Source organism: Aulonocara stuartgranti (assembly GCF_965226115.1).
Source record: "Aulonocara stuartgranti genome assembly, chromosome: 19".
In the NCBI taxonomy this organism is placed as follows: domain Eukaryota; kingdom Metazoa; phylum Chordata; class Actinopteri; order Cichliformes; family Cichlidae; genus Aulonocara; species Aulonocara stuartgranti.
Window position 1 is genome coordinate 26,532,870 of NC_138955.1, and position 16,659 is coordinate 26,549,528.

Sequence of the window (16,659 nt, forward strand, 5' to 3'; positions counted from 1 at the left end):
GCACACTGTCCTCTCTCACATATTTGTTAATGACTTAAAAAAAGCAATTTTTATGGAATCAGCTGTCAGTGATGAAGGCAATATATAGTGAACATGGTGATAATCACACCATACCCGAGTCCAGCTGCACTGTATTCAGTGGTACATAGTGATTGGCTGTGCATCCGGCACATAGTCTAATGTGAATATACCCTAAGGTGGAGCCCAGGTACTCTTGGGATGAAGCTGAATCCGTTACCTGTATATTGTATATTGAAGGAGGAGCAAAAGCAGGAGTATTCATGTAAAGAATACCTGACTGAGACTTTTTTGAGGCGCTGTTAGGATCCTGAGGACTTTGACATGTTTGTGTGTTGACTTATTTGGCACCACCTCTTTTAAGGGTCTTGGTGTACCACCAAAAAGGCCTACACTATTTTGTATACTAATTACAGGGGAAACATTCATTACAGTTTTTTACAGACGCTAGGACACATTTCCCAATACTTAGGTCACTTTTGCAAAACTCTTCACACAATCCTCCTAACTGACCGTCAGCTTGGCAAAGCAGTTCATTTCACATTCAAAATGCACTACAACTACCAAAACACTTCATTCAGGTCTCAAATAAACTCATTCTTCCAGAACACTAGCAAAGGTTGACAGCCGACAAACACACTTTGTCACCCACAAAACAATGACCTAAAAAACACTAACAACATGTAGCATTACACAGTGTTTTCTTGTGTAAAACAAGGACACATCTCTGTTTAGAATTTCAATATATGTTACTGGAATGAATCAGACATCATGCAGAATTCGTTAATATTTGTTTATGTATTTTTATTTTTTTGCACTAAGTAATCCCAAAATACAAGAATTTGTATACACACCATCCACTGATACACATACAATAGTAATGCTAATCTACTCGGTCTTCTCTATTTGGCCACAGGTTCTCATCCACATCACATCTTATGTCATCTAGGGCAATACACCTAGGAAAGAATCTTCTGGCTGCCAGAATTGAAGGAGTTGAAAAATTGAAGGAGTAACACCTGTGTAGATGTTCATCTACAATGAGAATCAGCTGTGGCTGGTTAAACTGCATTTTTAGATTTAAAATATGTTTCAATAAAATATTGCTGTTGGATTTTGCTGTCTTTTTAAGTTTTGCATTGTGTTATTGTTTTGGCCATAAGTTTAACAGTTTTGAAAACAGTATGTAAGCACATGCAAAATGTCCTGTACGTACAAAGATTTTTGGCAGTTGTTGTGTCTGAGTGAGAAGATAATTCATGAAATTTGAGAGATGTAGTCATTGAATGCATTTTGTGTCAAAACAATGATAACTGATCCTCAGTTTAGCCCACATAGACTTCTGTTGTGCTCACTGTGTGAGGAGTTTTGCAAACGTGACCTAAGTATTGAGAAATGTGTCCTAGCGTCTGTAAAAAACTGTAATAGTCATTAGGTAAGTCCTTGTTAACACATTTAAGAAAAAAAAAGTTTAAGCTTATAAAATAATTCATAAAGTGAAGTGTTTCCTTGAAACTCTGATAAAAATTCCCAAGTTCAATTTTTCTTGACTTTGAAGTATTACATTATGCAGTAAATTTCACCCACTCAGCAGTATCATGCACAAATTCATTTCCACCTCATTTCCACTGATTGTACCTGTTAAATAAAGTCAGTGCATTTTCTCAAAACTCTTTTTTCCCTTCAAAACTCACATACAGTGCAGACAGTCCGAGTCCCTTAATCTCACATAAAAAACATGGAAAGGATCCCCCTCCCCCCCCTTTTTTTGCATCATTTTCATCATGCGTAGTAAATTCTTTCTTTGTCTTAACAGAAGCACCATAGCCCGGTTGTTGTTAGCCCGAACCATGGCTGATATCGTGTAGAAATCTCATTTTTGATAATCTACTATTCTATTTTAATGCAAACCTTTCCTTATCACAACGTAAACCTCACTACAGTGGAGGGAAAGTGAAACAATAAAAAAGTAATGGGATTCAAAATCTGGTTTTCTGAGTGATCTGATTTATACCGTCAATAACCAACCTTTCTCAATATCTCGACTTTGTCACAGTTTCGAACATGAGACAGCCCATATGCTACTCCATATGTCACTCGGTGTCTAATATTGCCGCAGCTGGTGTGGCGCTGATGCCAAACAACACCTCATGTGTATCTCTGACATTCCAGTGTCTGGGACAAAATGTCAGCATTTGGTCAGCCTGGGAATTGTATGGTGTGAGAGATATTATAAACAATTAACAATCTTGCTAAAACTTTCAAAATGTAAAAAAGAAAGAAAGAAAGAAAAAAAGAAAGAAATAGAAAGAAGGACTAATAGTTACTTTTGTTGAAGAAATAAGAGAAAAAGTTCATTTTTTTGGCACATGTATGTCAATTTGTTGATGATTGGCTACACTCTCTGGATTGTACCAGCTGATGAAATAATATAACAGGAGGGGTAAGCTTATTCTACATTCACTTGTAGCTACAGTACCAGACTGAATTGTTATTGGTGGGTCTGAAAATCAGTCACGTATAGTTGTTGTTTTATCTGGGATTACATTCAGTCTGAAAACATTGTGCAACTTTTTTACTATGATTTTCTGAGTTGAGCAATATTGTTCACTGAAACTGTGCAGGTAGGATCTCGAATAAAAGTATCTGTGGAAAAAAAAGCTTTTCATTCTGGTCTTCTGATTGGGTCCAAACCAGGAAGTGCTACAGTGATAACAAAAACACAAAACTAAGGATACATGTTTTCTGATTCTTATTCATGGAATTGATGGACAAATTCTTGAGCGTTATTAGCATTAAAAGTCACACATGCTTCTAGCTGGCTACTCTCTTATCACCTTTTAAATTGGCCATATAGACAAACACATATTTTCAAAGCCTTGTAAGTTAAAAGTGTGCAAAAAAGACATGCAAGTGAAATAAAACATACTTTGTCTACAGCAAGTCAACAGTGACTTTTCATTTAGCTGTGGTATGTAATTACATTTTCTCTTTCTTTAGTCATTCGTCCTTAACTGCTTAACTGCAGTCTGATGTTGAGCACATGAAGAAGGTTTATTAGAGACTTTAATGAAAAGACTGGAAGCAAAAAAGAGTATATTTACCAAAATTAGGAGCTAAAAGACGCTAAAAGGCTCTGCAGCATTCCAGACCTCCATCACTTGTAGTTCAATACAAGCATCACTTGTATTGAACTACAGTGATGCATTTACATTATTAAGAACCATTTGATTCCCTGCTTGTATAAGGATATTGATGAGATCAGAGTCAATGACCTTGACAAGTGAAAACTCCAAAGAAATTGATGGACTCAGTGTCACCGAGATAAATGTTTACAGGTTTTAAGAATATCCATCAAGCAAAGGCAATCACAAGGACAACTGAGTAAAGCAGCTTTTCATTTACCCTAAGAGATTTGGAGCAGGCAGATGTCATATTTTACTCCTGTTGTTTTTAATATATAATGTGAGTCATGACACAACACATTGCACAAAACTCCTAGAATCTTCTCGTGCCCGTTACATGGACTGGAACTTAACATAGTAGTCTCTGTGCCGAGTCAGACTCTGTGTCTCTTGAAACCTGCTTAAAGCCTGCTGTATAATCAACAAAGTACACCGACCTCAGTGACAGAACAAACCTGCTTTTCTTCTTGCAGATGACAGCGCTCTTCTTATCTTTTATTGTTTTTTCCCCTTCCCCCACAACAGAAGCGATCTGTTTCCTAGTCATGCATCGAGAGATCAAATCTAAAAGTAATACAATCTCTGGACTTACATCGCAGTCGTTTAATTTGAAAACCAACTCTCGCTGCCTTCTCCGGTAGCTTTAAACTGAAATAAGTTATGCCGGCGGTGCCCTCGCTTCACCCTTTGACAAGAACAATAGCGGCCGGCTCGCCTCAGAAAACTGTGTTTTACAATAATACTTGTCCACAAAGCAAGACCGACAATGTCAATGGTTTTATGGTGCGCTACACAGTGCAGCTAATGTTCTCCTGCAAGCCAGCATCGCTTCACTGCGTCTCCCTCTCGCTCTCTCCTCCTCCTTCCTGTGTCTTCCAGAGTCTCTCTCCCTCTTTCTGCCTCCTGTTTTTTTTTCCTTCTCTCTTTTATTCTCCTTGGCTCTCCCTCGCTCCCTTTCTCAGTATGAAAAATCCATTCCGGCATGGGTTTTGACAGCCTGTCTTTGGTGGGTGTGTAAAATTCAAATAATTCACTGTTTATAGACAGTCACTTTGGGGCTGCTTTGTATTTTGTATTTGACTCCGGTGTCACTTTGCCTGCCCGTTGAGTCCCAATCGGCAACATTTAGCTTTTCAAAAAGAAAAGAAATAAATAAATAAAATCTGCCACCAAACTGCAGGTTAGTTTGGGTTTTTTTTGACTGTTTCCAAGGGCGGGAAGTTTTAGGCGACCAGTCATGGTGGGAGATACATCTTGAAATACATCTGAAATAAGCGATTATATTCTAAGCAAACAAAAGAGTGTTAAATAGTGTTAAATATGTGTTGCCACATTGTTTTGTGGCATATTTAAAGCCCCCTTGAATGTAAATGTTTGCACTTGAGTGTGATTTAAAAACCTTTCGCTGTCATACTTTTTTTTTTTTTAACCTTTTTTAACCTTTTTTTTTTAACAACACCGGGACGCTGCGCTTATTGTGACGGGGGACTTTAATAGCGCCAACCTCAAACGCGCAGCGCCGAACTTTTATCAACACATCACCTGCCCCACCAGGGGTGAAAGGACACTGGACCACTGCTACACTACGGTCAAGGACGGCTACAAGGCACAATCCCGCCCCCCGTTTGGCAAATCTGATCACGCCGCCATCTTCCTCATGCCAAAATACAAACAAAGGCTGAAACAGGAAGTTCCGGTTCAGAGGAAGGTCGCGCGCTGGACGGATCAATCGGTGGCCGCGTTACAGGACGCACTCGATGACGCAGACTGGGGCATGTTCAGAAACAGCTCCGACGATGACGTCAACGTGTTTACGGAAGCGGTTGTGGGATTCATCGGGAAACTAGCGGATGATACCGTGGAGACAAAGACTATCACAACGTTTCCCAACCAGAAGCCGTGGGTGGATAAAACCATCCGTGACACTCTGAGATCCCGCACCGCTGCCTACAACACGGGACTCATGACGGGGGACATGGACCCGTACAAAGCCGCGTCATATAACGTGCGGAGGGCGGTGAAAGAGGCGAAGCAGCGCTACGGGAGGAAACTAGAGTCACAACTCCAACAGAGTGACTCTAGGAGCCTGTGGCGGGGACTAAGGACAATAACGGACTATAAAGCACCAACAACCGGTATGACGAACGCGGCCGTGACTCTGGCAGACGAGCTGAACACTTTCTATGCTCGCTTCGAGGCTGCAGCTAAGGTCTCCAACAATGCTAGTGTTAGCGGCGCTAACGGCTGCAGACAGGAAGATACTGCCAGCACCGGAAACGTGCTCGTCATCTCCGAGCATGAAGTAAGGAGAGCCTTCAAGAGAGTGAACACCAGGAAAGCAGCAGGACCAGACGGCATCCCAGGTCGTATCCTAAGAGACTGCGCATACCAGCTAGCTCCTGTGTTCACTGAGATATTCAACATCTCTTTATCTCAGTCGGTGATCCCCACATGCTTCAAAGAGTCCATCATTGTTCCTGTCCCGAAGAAACCCCACCCTGCTTCTCTCAATGACTATCGCCCTGTAGCCCTCACCTCAGTAGTGATGAAGTGCTTTGAACGCCTGGTCAGAGACTTCATCATTTCTTCACTACCAGACACACTGGACCCACTACAGTTCGCTTACTGTCCAAATCGTTCCACAGACGATGCCATCTCTCATCTCCTCCACACATCACTCACTCACTTGGACACTAGAAGGGGGAATTATGTTAAAATGCTCTTCATAGACTACAGCTCTGCATTTAACACCATAATTCCCTCCACACTCACCACCAAGCTGGAGCATCTGGGACTCAGCTCATCTATGTGTCAGTGGATCTCCAACTTCCTAACTGGCAGACCACAGGCAGTAAGGATGGGCGGACATGTCTCAGCCTCCACCACTCTCAGCACTGGAGCCCCCCAGGGGTGTGTTCTGAGCCCCCTGCTGTACTCTTTGTACACATATGACTGTGTGGCCACTACCAGCTCCACCACCATCATCAAGTTTGCTGACGACACCGTCGTGGTGGGCCTGATCTCTGATAACAACGAGACGGCCTACCTGAAGGAGATTAGGAATCTGGAGAACTGGTGCCAGAGGAACAACCTCCTTCTAAACGTCAGTAAGACAAAGGAGCTGATAGTGGACTTCAGCACTAAGCAGGAGAGGAACTACCAGACCCCCGTCATCAACGAGTGCCCAGTGGAGAGAGTGGACAGCTTCAAATACCTCGGAGTTCACATCACGCAGGACCTGTCATGGTCCTGTCACATCAACACCGTGGTGAAAAAGGCCCGACAGCGTCTCTACCACCTCAGACGTTTGAGAGACTTCCAACTGCCCTCCAAGGTGCTCAGGAACTTTTACTCGTGCACCATAGAGAGCATCCTGGCGGGAAACATCTTAACCTGGTTCGGGAACAGCACCATGCAGGACAGACGAGCTCTACAGAGGGTTGTGCGGTCAGCTGAGCGCACCATCTGCTCCGAGCTCCCTGACCTGCACTCAATCTACAGCAGGCGGTGCTGGACCAAGGCCAGGAAGATCGTGAAGGACCTCAGCCATCCCAACAACAGACTGTTCTCTCTGTTGAGGTCAGGAAAGCGATTCCGCTCCCTGAAGACCAACACAGAGAGACTGAGGAGGAGCTTCTTCCCGCAGGCGATACGGTCTCTCAATCACACCACCACACAGTACTGACCCACACATATAGTTCTTACACACACACTGGACTTTCTGGACATTGTTTTTGCACAACACTGGTCACTATATTCTTCATTTCCGGTTAATACTTGTACAGCTGCTGTTATTGTGTATATATTTATTTATATTTAGATTTCTTCATACATTCTTATATAGTTCTATATTGTGTATTGTGTATTTTGTTGTACAGTTATTTTATTTTCAACTTTAATTTATATATTTATCTTTATCTTATTCTTCCCAGTTAAATTTACCCTTCATTCTAATTTGTGTTGTACAGTTATTTCATTTTTAACCTTAATTTATATTTTATTCCTTCCTAGTTAAATTTACCCTTTTTAATTTTTCACATTTATTTCCTATCTTATTCATAGCCTTTTCCTTTTTTGTTCTCTTTAGGTCACGAGCAGTTGTCCAAGCATTTCACTACATATCGTACTGTGTATGACTGTGTACGTGACAAATAAAATTTGAATTTGGATTTGAATTTGAACCTTTATCATCCAACTTTACAGTTTTGTCTCCCCTTAATTAGTGTGGCTTCTTGTAGAGGGTACATGATGTTAACACTGTAAGAAAGACTGTAAGTAATTGCCCTGTGTGGCAGTTAGATTTGGGGGATTTTATTTAGAAAATAGGTGAGTTGGTGGCCCAAGTGGAATAGTTTAAGTATGTGTGGGTCTTGTTCACAAGTGAGAGCCGCGAGGGATTGACAGGCGGATTGAGGAGGGTTAGTCATGACACACAGGAAAGTCTATGGCTCTGTGCTTGCTGCCTCTGCAAACTGGTCCCAGATAAGCAGCAGAAAATGGATGACTGGACCATCTTTGCACATTCTATAGTGAAATACGTGTTGTGCCTTTTTTAAAGTAGATCCTAAAAAAGTATGTCACTGACACACAGGAAGCAGTTTGATCACATGTCAAACTTTCAAACTTCAGTCACGCATTCAGATCAGCAACAAACTTGATGAAACACGTGTAAGACGAGGAAGTAACGCAGCTTCACTGTGGAGCTAGCTAAGCTAGCTAAGCTCAAATGCATGGAAAGTGGAGAAGTAGCAGCAGAAGGATATAAAAAAAGAATAAAAAAGACGGGTAAATAAACAAATTAAACAGTTTGTCTGCCTCCAGTTGTTCATGCAACAAAGTAAAAACAGACTGACTGCATCTGTTGACTCAGTGAGTCGCTCTTCCAATGCCTGAAAGAAGAAGCTACAAAAACCCCAAAGTGACTCGTGTTAAGGGAAGTAAAGTTTGCAGATAAACTCGCACTGTATTACTAAAGTACATTAATTTACTCTGCTGTGCTGATGCTGGATTGTTTGTGGCGGTTAAATAACAGAGTAGTAAGTCATCACACACCGTGATTCAATGCCAGTACGGTAATATTTTTGCAGCAAAGTTACCAACATATCGTTAACTTGTTATGGAAAACATCTGTTATGGAAATTTAGTTTTCCTGTTAGCCAGTACCACATGTATAAGTGTGTAGCCTACATTTATTGCTTTCTGAGATGTCTATTCTTTCATAGGTAAATATTGTGCTTTTAAGTACTAAACTTATTTTTGGGGGGGAAATATCACATAAGTTGACATAGTATATTTAATATTTGCACCATATATCATTTATAGCAACCTTTTTCATATGGGTGCTGATAGCATTTGTGGTCCTGATAATGCTGAGTGTGCTACCCCCAGTTCACACAGATATCGCCATATTACATCACATCTGCAGGACCCTCTATGTTAAAGATATTCCCGCAGCTATCGCAGCTGCCTGTTTATGAGTAATTAAACAAAGTATTTGGATTCTTTTTTGAGTGTTATTTTCATATAGACTTGAGACTGAGAGGTCCACAGTTTGTTGTCCACTGAGCTGGAAATGCCCAATCTTTCATTATTTTTTCACATGAACTGCCAAATTATCATTTACCTACTGCTTATCTGCAGAATATATTTTGCATCTAATTCTCTGATTTTCCATGACATTTGCACTGTGCTTTGTATGGTTATTTTGTCTTTGGTTCCTATGCTCTGCTCCTACGTTTTTGTCTTTGTTCATTTGATTTTCCTGTTTTCTCCCTCTTATTCTTCATTTAAGTCTTGTTTTTACTCCCACTTCTTCTTCTTCTCCTTTTTTCATGTGGCTGTCGTTAAAGAACCTCTTCACGTTTTTTTTGTGTGTTTCGCAGTGACCCCTACTGGGAGCGGCCAGCTAATGCAGGCAGCTGCTCCGCCGCCCGGCCCAAGACCCTTCACCTGGCCGGCCAGCAGCATACCTCCTCACCATGGTAACGTTTGTGTGTGCTCCTTGTAGCAGTAGCAGTAGCAAAACCAGTAGTATAACTTCCCTGTGTGTGTGTGTGTGTGTGTGTGTGTCATCAACAAAGAGTGGTATGAATGGATTGCCAAACCCTTTTTACTGTTGTTTTATTGTTGTTGGTTCATATACAGATTTGTCTCAGTAGCATTAAAAGGAAGGGATGTACGTTCGTTTTCATGCATTGCCATTTAATTTGCAGCTGATTTTCTAAGACGTTAAAGACGTAAGGATCACCAATTCAACTTGTTCCATTCAATTTCATTCCAGGATAGGCCTTAAAATGGAACGACTTCCAGCACTGATGTGACTGGTTCTTTGGAAGACATTTTTGCTTTGATTCACTTGTGCTGGCACCCAACTCAATTTCTGGCATCAGGGATCCTCTGGCCTCATTTTACCTGACGTATTATGTTGCATAAGAATAACCCTGATGAATTCCATGCAGACAGTCATACATATTGTCAGTTTTGGAAAAACTGAACAGCTCCATCTTGTTGGGCATTGGTTGCATCACTGTTGTAAAGAACTGCTACCTCTAGAGAAAAGTTGAACTGATACCCCAAAATGACTTATTTGCTAAAGCCAGGTATCAAAGTATCACCCAGGGTTAATGTTCTGCATCCAAAAATTGCATTTCATTTAGTCATTTTCTGGGAATTGTACATCTATTTCCCACAGGTCAGCAACAAGGAATTTACTATGCCATCAAATATTATTTTGAACTAACTAGAAAAAATGAACAAAGCGTCATAACATCCAAAGTGAATGTGGGCCTTCTGCTCCACCATCTCCAATTTGCCTGAAAGTTTCATGGTTCAAAGTCTGGGCAAAGATGTTTGCTGTGAAACTTTTTACATATATTGAAAAAATACACGTTTTCAAGATATGTTTTTGAAAAATGGTCTAGTTCCAACATTTTTTTTACACTTTGACATTTGAAGCAATTTTTGAACATGAATATCTCAAAAACTATAAAAAATGCCTGAAATTTTCACTGATCTTTCCTACCATTAAAATAAACCAGGATCTGTAATGTTGGACCAATAAATAGGAAAATCTATATTTGAACGCACACTCATAAAAAACACAAAAAAGTAAACAAACCATCCACGTATTCACATCCGCTTATCCGGGGCCGGGTCATGGGGGCAGCAGCCTGAGCAGAGCAGCCCAGGCCTCCCTCCCTGCCCAGAACACCTCACCCAGGATCAGCGGCTCTACTCTGAGAAAAAAAAAACTGCTATTTAACCTTTTATGCTGGACTGAGCAAATATAAGTTCAGTGACAAAAAAAAATATTAGTAAACAATTCTAGGATTTCCAGATAGTGTGCAAATTATAACTGCAAAAATAATGAACTTTGTTAAATATGTAACTATTTTTCCTTTTTGAGACCTACTCTACCTTCCATTTGTAAAACCTACTGGAAGTCTTATAATGCAGGTTAAGAGACCTCCAGGGCAGTAGGATAGTAGTAGAATAGGTCACTAGAATAAAACTTCTCTTCAGATACAAATAGACTACCTACTGAAGTTTTTGTTGTTGTTCCATAATTTGTTATATATGATTAATTAACAATGGCAGTTGAAAGAATATAGCCTTTTCTTAATTTTTCTGTCTAAGAAGTTCATATAATAAAGTATTCCACATGCTCTATTTGAATTATTGTGAAATTCAACTATATGTCATTGAGATATTGTCACAATTTGGCTTTTGTAATTTTCATTAGTGTGTGCTTAAATATGAAACTTTGCAGGATGACTTGAAAGCCAAAATCCAGAGATTTTCTGATGTGTCTGTACCCAAATGACAGATTGTGATTGATTTTGATGTTAAGAAATACCAGTGAAACTTTCAGGCCTTTATCTTTAATAGTTGAGATTTCCGTGTTCAAACATTACCTCAAACATTACCTCAAATGTCAAAAGTGCCAAAAATCATACTGGGAGTGGGTCAACAGACCACTTAAATATGTGTATGTATGTGTATATATTAGGGGTGCAACGATATTCGTATCGATATTGAACCGTTCGATACAGTGCTTTCGGTTCGGTACGCATATGTATCGAACAATACAACATTTGTAATTTATTTTATCAATTTTCCTTCTGACGATGCTGTCTGTGTTGAGCGCTCAGTGAATCTGCATTCGACTACTCCGCCTAGGCTCGACAGTGCAGCCTAGGCGGAGTAGTCGAATGCAGATTCACTGAGCGCTCAACACAGACAGCATAGTCAGAAGGAAGAGCGCAGGGCAAGCTAGCAAGACAGAAGTTAAGCTCTCCTTGTAACAGGCAAATTGAACCTCATTCAGATCTGGCGTTTGGAATTATTTTGGTTTTCATGCGACGTATGACCCTGAAGGTAAGCGAGTCATGGACTAAAGTAAAACAGTATGTTGGATGTGCCATGCAATGCTCAATTACATTGGTGTGAACTAGTGTGTTAGCGCAGTTAGCTCGTTAACGTGTTGGCCGTCTAGCCCCATGCACGGAGCGATCGGCGGTAGCTCGTTAACGGAGATTTGCCGTGTTGTGGCGTTAAGGTCATTTCAACGAGATTAACCTGAAAGCACTAGTGGGAACACAACGAATATGACTGCACATTTACGCCGACATCATCCTAGTGCAAAGACAAATACAACAAGCATGCTACTAACTTTAGCCGAGTCATTTAGACAGCTGTTAGCACATGATTCTCCTTATGCTGCTGAGAATATAGCCCAGAAGAAGCGGATAGTATAGCTTTTATTTTGGAAAGAGCCATTTCTCTGTAATAAACTCTCTTTTCCAAAGATGATGTGATTCCTCAATCAGATACAGGGCTCGCAATATCGCTAGCCCGACGTCCCGGAGCTAGCGATTTTTTCAGTCGGGCTACCAAAATCTATCTCTTCCCTGCCCGTCGGGCTATTGTAGGAAAAATATATGTCAATGCTTTTGCATTCTTTCAGAAATGTAGCTGGGTAATTATGTCATTGGCATCGGTGAGCCACTGTCAATATGTGACATATTGAAGTCGCGTTTGAATTTGCGCTTGTTTTTTTGCTTTCACTTTGCAATCGTGCGAACTGTGTATAGAGAGCGACAGCACTGATCTGTGAGTGATGATAATTTGTGCACCAATTCCTCTGACATCGTCTTATTAATCGTTAGCTTACTATGCAAACATGACAAGTGAAATCTCCCGCAGCAAGCTTAAACATGTGAGAGGTTGATCGCGCAGAGAATCGCTGAGCTTATGTGAGTGCATGTGTAAAAGCATTTCAGTTCTGCTGAGCCAAATAAGACAGGTCAGGGTGAAGAAGTGACAGCCAAAGAAAAGCTTACCACAAAACGGAGAAGTTATGACAAATCAGACTATAAGGCAAAAAGAAAGTGCAGCTTTATGGTTTCATGGACAAAAGAATTTCTGTGGCTGCAATATGATGAGCTAAATAACCAGGGCTGCACATAAGTGGTCCGCAGGTGCGCATTCGCTGTCAAAATAAAAAACACGCACAAGGGTTAGGGTTAAATTTAAAAACTGTACTTTTGAGTTAAAATCTATATTTATAATTTTAATAAATGACAAATAAAAAATGCATGAACATTTTTTTTGTATCGAAAAAATATCGAACCGTGACACCAAAGGATCGAACCGAACCGAACCGTGAATTTTGTGTATCGTTGCACCCCTAGTATATATATATATATATATATATATATATATATATATGTATATGTATATGTATGTATATATATATATATATATATATATATATATATATTAGGGGTGTAACGATATTCGTATCGATATTGAACCGTTCGATACAGTGCTTTCGGTTCGGTACGCATATGTATCGAACAATACAACATTTGTAATTTATTTTATCAACTTTCCTTCTGACGATGCTGTCTGTGTTGAGCGCTCAGTGAATCTGCGTTCGACTACTCCGCCTAGGCTGCACTGTCGAGCGCAGATCCACTGAGCGCTCAACACAGACAGCATAGTCAGAAGGAAGAGCACAGGACAAGCTAGCAAGGCAGAAGTTAAACTCTCCTTGCAACGATACACAAAATTCACGGTTCGGTTCGGTTCGATACTTTGGTGTCACGGTTCGATATTTTTTCGATACAAAAAAATGTTCATGCCTTTTTAATTTGTCATTTATTAAAATTATAAATATATATTTTAACTCAAAAGTACAGTTTTTAAATTTAATGTTGCTGAAACAACAAAGGGATAAAATAATAAATCTATCTGATCGAGAAATCACTCATCTTTGGAAAAGAGAGTTTATTACAGAGAAATGGCTCTTTCCAAAATAAAAGCTATACTACACGCTTCTTCTGGGCTATATTCTCAGCAGCATATTAAACATATCAGGTCCCCATAAGGAGAATCATGTGCTAACGGCTGTCTAAATGACTCGGGTAAAGTTTGTAGCATGCGTGCTTGTTGTTTTTGTCTGCTTCCACTTGTCTTTGCACTAGGATGATGTCGGAGTAAATGTGCAGTCATATTCGTTGTGTTCCCACTAGTGCTGCGTTAATCTCGTTAAAACGCCACAACACGGCAAATCTCCGTTAACGAGCTACTGCGGATCGCCCTGTGCGTGGGGCTGGACGGCCAACACGTTAACGAGCTAACTGCGCTAACGCACTAGTTCCTACCAATGTAATTGAGCATTGCGTGGCACATCCGACATACTGTTTTACTTTAGTCCATGACGTGCTTACCTTCAGGGTCATACTCACATGAAAACCAAAATAGTTCCAAACGCCAGATCTGAATGAGGATGGGGGAGGTTCAATTTGCCATGTTGCAACGAGAGCTTAACTTCTGTCTCGCTAGATTGCCCTGCGCTTAGTGAATCTGCGTTCGACTACTCCGCCTAGGCTGCACTGTCGAGCGCAGATCCACTGAGCGCTCAACACAGACAGCATCGTCAGAAGGAAAGTTGATAAAATAAATTACAAATGTTGTATTGTTCGATACATATGCGTACCGAACCGAAAGCACTGTATCGAACGGTTCAATATCGATACAAATATCGTTGCACCCCTAATATACAGTGGGGCAAAAAAGTATTTAGTCAGCTACCGATTGTGCAAGTTCCCCCACCTAAAATGATGACAGAGGTCAGTAATTTGCACCAGAGGTACACTTCAACTGTGAGAGACAGAATGTGAAAAAAAAATCCATGAATCCACATGGTAGGATTTGTAAAGAATTTATTCGTAAATCAGGGTGGAAAATAAGTATTTGGTCAATAACAAAAATACAACTCAATACTTTGTAACATAACCTTTGTTGGCAATAACAGAGGTCAAACGTTTACTATAGGTCTTTACCAGGTTTGCACACACAGTAGCTGGTATTTTGGCCCATTCCTCCATGCAGATCTTCTCGAGAGCAGTGATGTTTTGGGGCTGTCGCCGAGCAACACGGACTTTCAAGTCCCGCCACAGATTTTCTATGGGGTTGAGGTCTGGAGACTGGCTAGGCCACTCCAGAACTTTCAAATGCTTCTTACGGAGCCACTCCTTTGTTGCCCGGGCGGTGTGTTTTGGATCATTGTCATGTTGGAAGACCCAGCCTCGTTTCATCTTCAAAGTTCTCACTGATGGAAGGAGGTTTTGGCTCAAAATCTCACGATACATGGCCCCATTCATTCTGTCCTTAACACGGATCAGTCGTCCTGTCCCCTTGGCAGAAAAACAGCCCCATAGCATGATGTTTCCACCCCCATGCTTCACAGTAGGTATGGTGTTCTTGGGATGCAACTCAGTATTCTTCTTCCTCCAAACACGACGAGTTGAGTTTATACCAAAAAGTTCTACTTTGGTTTCATCTGACCACATGACATTCTCCCAATCCTCTGCTGTATCATCCATGTGCTCTCTGGCAAACTTCAGACGAGCCTGGACATGCACTGGCTTCAGCAGCGGAACACGTCTGGCACTGCGGGATTTGATTCCCTGCCGTTGTAGTGTGTTACTGATGGTGACCTTTGTTACTTTGGTCCCAGCTCTCTGCAGGTCATTCACCAGGTCCCCCCGTGTGGTTCTGGGATCTTTGCTCACCGTTCTCATGATCATTTTGACCCCACGGGATGAGATCTTGCGTGGAGCCCCAGATCGAGGGAGATTATCAGTGGTCTTGTATGTCTTCCATTTTCTGATGATTGCTCCCACAGTTGGTTTTTCACACCAAGCTGCTTGCCTATTGTAGATTCACTCTTCCCAGTCTGGTGCAGGTCTACAATACTTTTCCTGGTGTCCTTCGAAAGCTCTTTGGTCTTGGCCATGGCGGAGTTTGGAGTCTGACTGTTTGAGGCTGTGGACAGGTGTCTTTTATACAGATGATGAGTTCAAACAGGTGCCATTCATACAGGTAACGAGTGGGGGACAGAAAAGCTTCGTACAGAAGACGTTACAGGTCTGTGAGAGCCAGAGATTTTCCTTGTTTGAGGTGACCAAATACTTATTTTCCACCCTAATTTACGAACAAATTCTTTACAAATCCTACCATGTGAATTCATGGATTTTTTTTTCACATTCTGTCTCTCACAGTTGAAGTGTACCTCTGGTGCAAATTACTGACCTCTGTCATCATTTTAAGTGGGGGAACTTGCACAATCGGTGGCTGACTAAATACTTTTTTGCCCCACTGTATGTGTGTGTGTGTGTGTGTGTGTTGAAAAGTATATAATATATGAAGCTGCAATTTCACAGCAATTAGCTATGGACCTTAACATTTTCAGGCAACTGGCTGGGCACAAAATGTTCTATAAAATGACCCTAAAGTCAACACAGAAGAGACAGAACAGTTTCATTAATGTCATGATTTGCACCTTTTTAAGTCCTTTGATTTTCGATGCAAACTACTTGTTTTTGTTTTTATGACATTGTAGCCGTTTCTGGTTTTCCTGGTTCTGTTTTAACCAGATAATGTTAATTTTAAAAAGCCAACTGAAGCCAATGCAGAAGTGTCTTAAACTGGCATTCTTTTCTAATAACTTGCATCTTGTTGGCCGACTCATTTCATTGCTCAAATAAATTTGATTGTATAGAAGTCAGGGAGACAACAACTATTACAGGCTTCACTTCTGTGTGAACTAAGACGTCAGTAAACACTTTCCTGATAGGATTATGGTCTAAATCAGCGGTCCCCAACCTTTTTTGCGCCACGGACCGGTTTATGCCCGATAATATTTTCACGGACCGGCCTTTAAAGTGTTGCGGATAAATACAACAAAATAAAACTAGTACCGGTACCGAAAAAAAGAAGATTTATTCATAACACACGTGAAAAGACCCAGGAAAACCGAGTTAACGATAAAAACGATAACAAAATAACGCTGAAAACCGATAAAAACCCTGAAAACCATACATTTCACACCTGAGCCTCAACTCTCGCGGCCCGGTACCAAACGACTCACGGACCAGTACCGGTCCAA

The 16,659-nt window shown here is 40.9% G+C and overlaps 1 protein-coding gene across 5 annotated transcripts in view; it reads left to right on the forward strand.

The window, feature by feature from the left end:
• The window catches only part of npas3 (neuronal PAS domain protein 3), a 390,159-nt gene that overhangs the window by 95,288 nt on the left and 278,212 nt on the right, over window positions 1-16,659 (forward strand). For all 5 annotated transcript variants that reach the window (XM_082516529.1, XM_082516527.1, XM_082516528.1 and 2 more), the window contains one exon: window positions 9,086-9,184. In XM_082516529.1, the coding sequence (XP_082372655.1) occupies window positions 9,086-9,184 (99 nt within the window). The remainder of the gene's footprint in view (window positions 1-9,085; window positions 9,185-16,659) is intronic.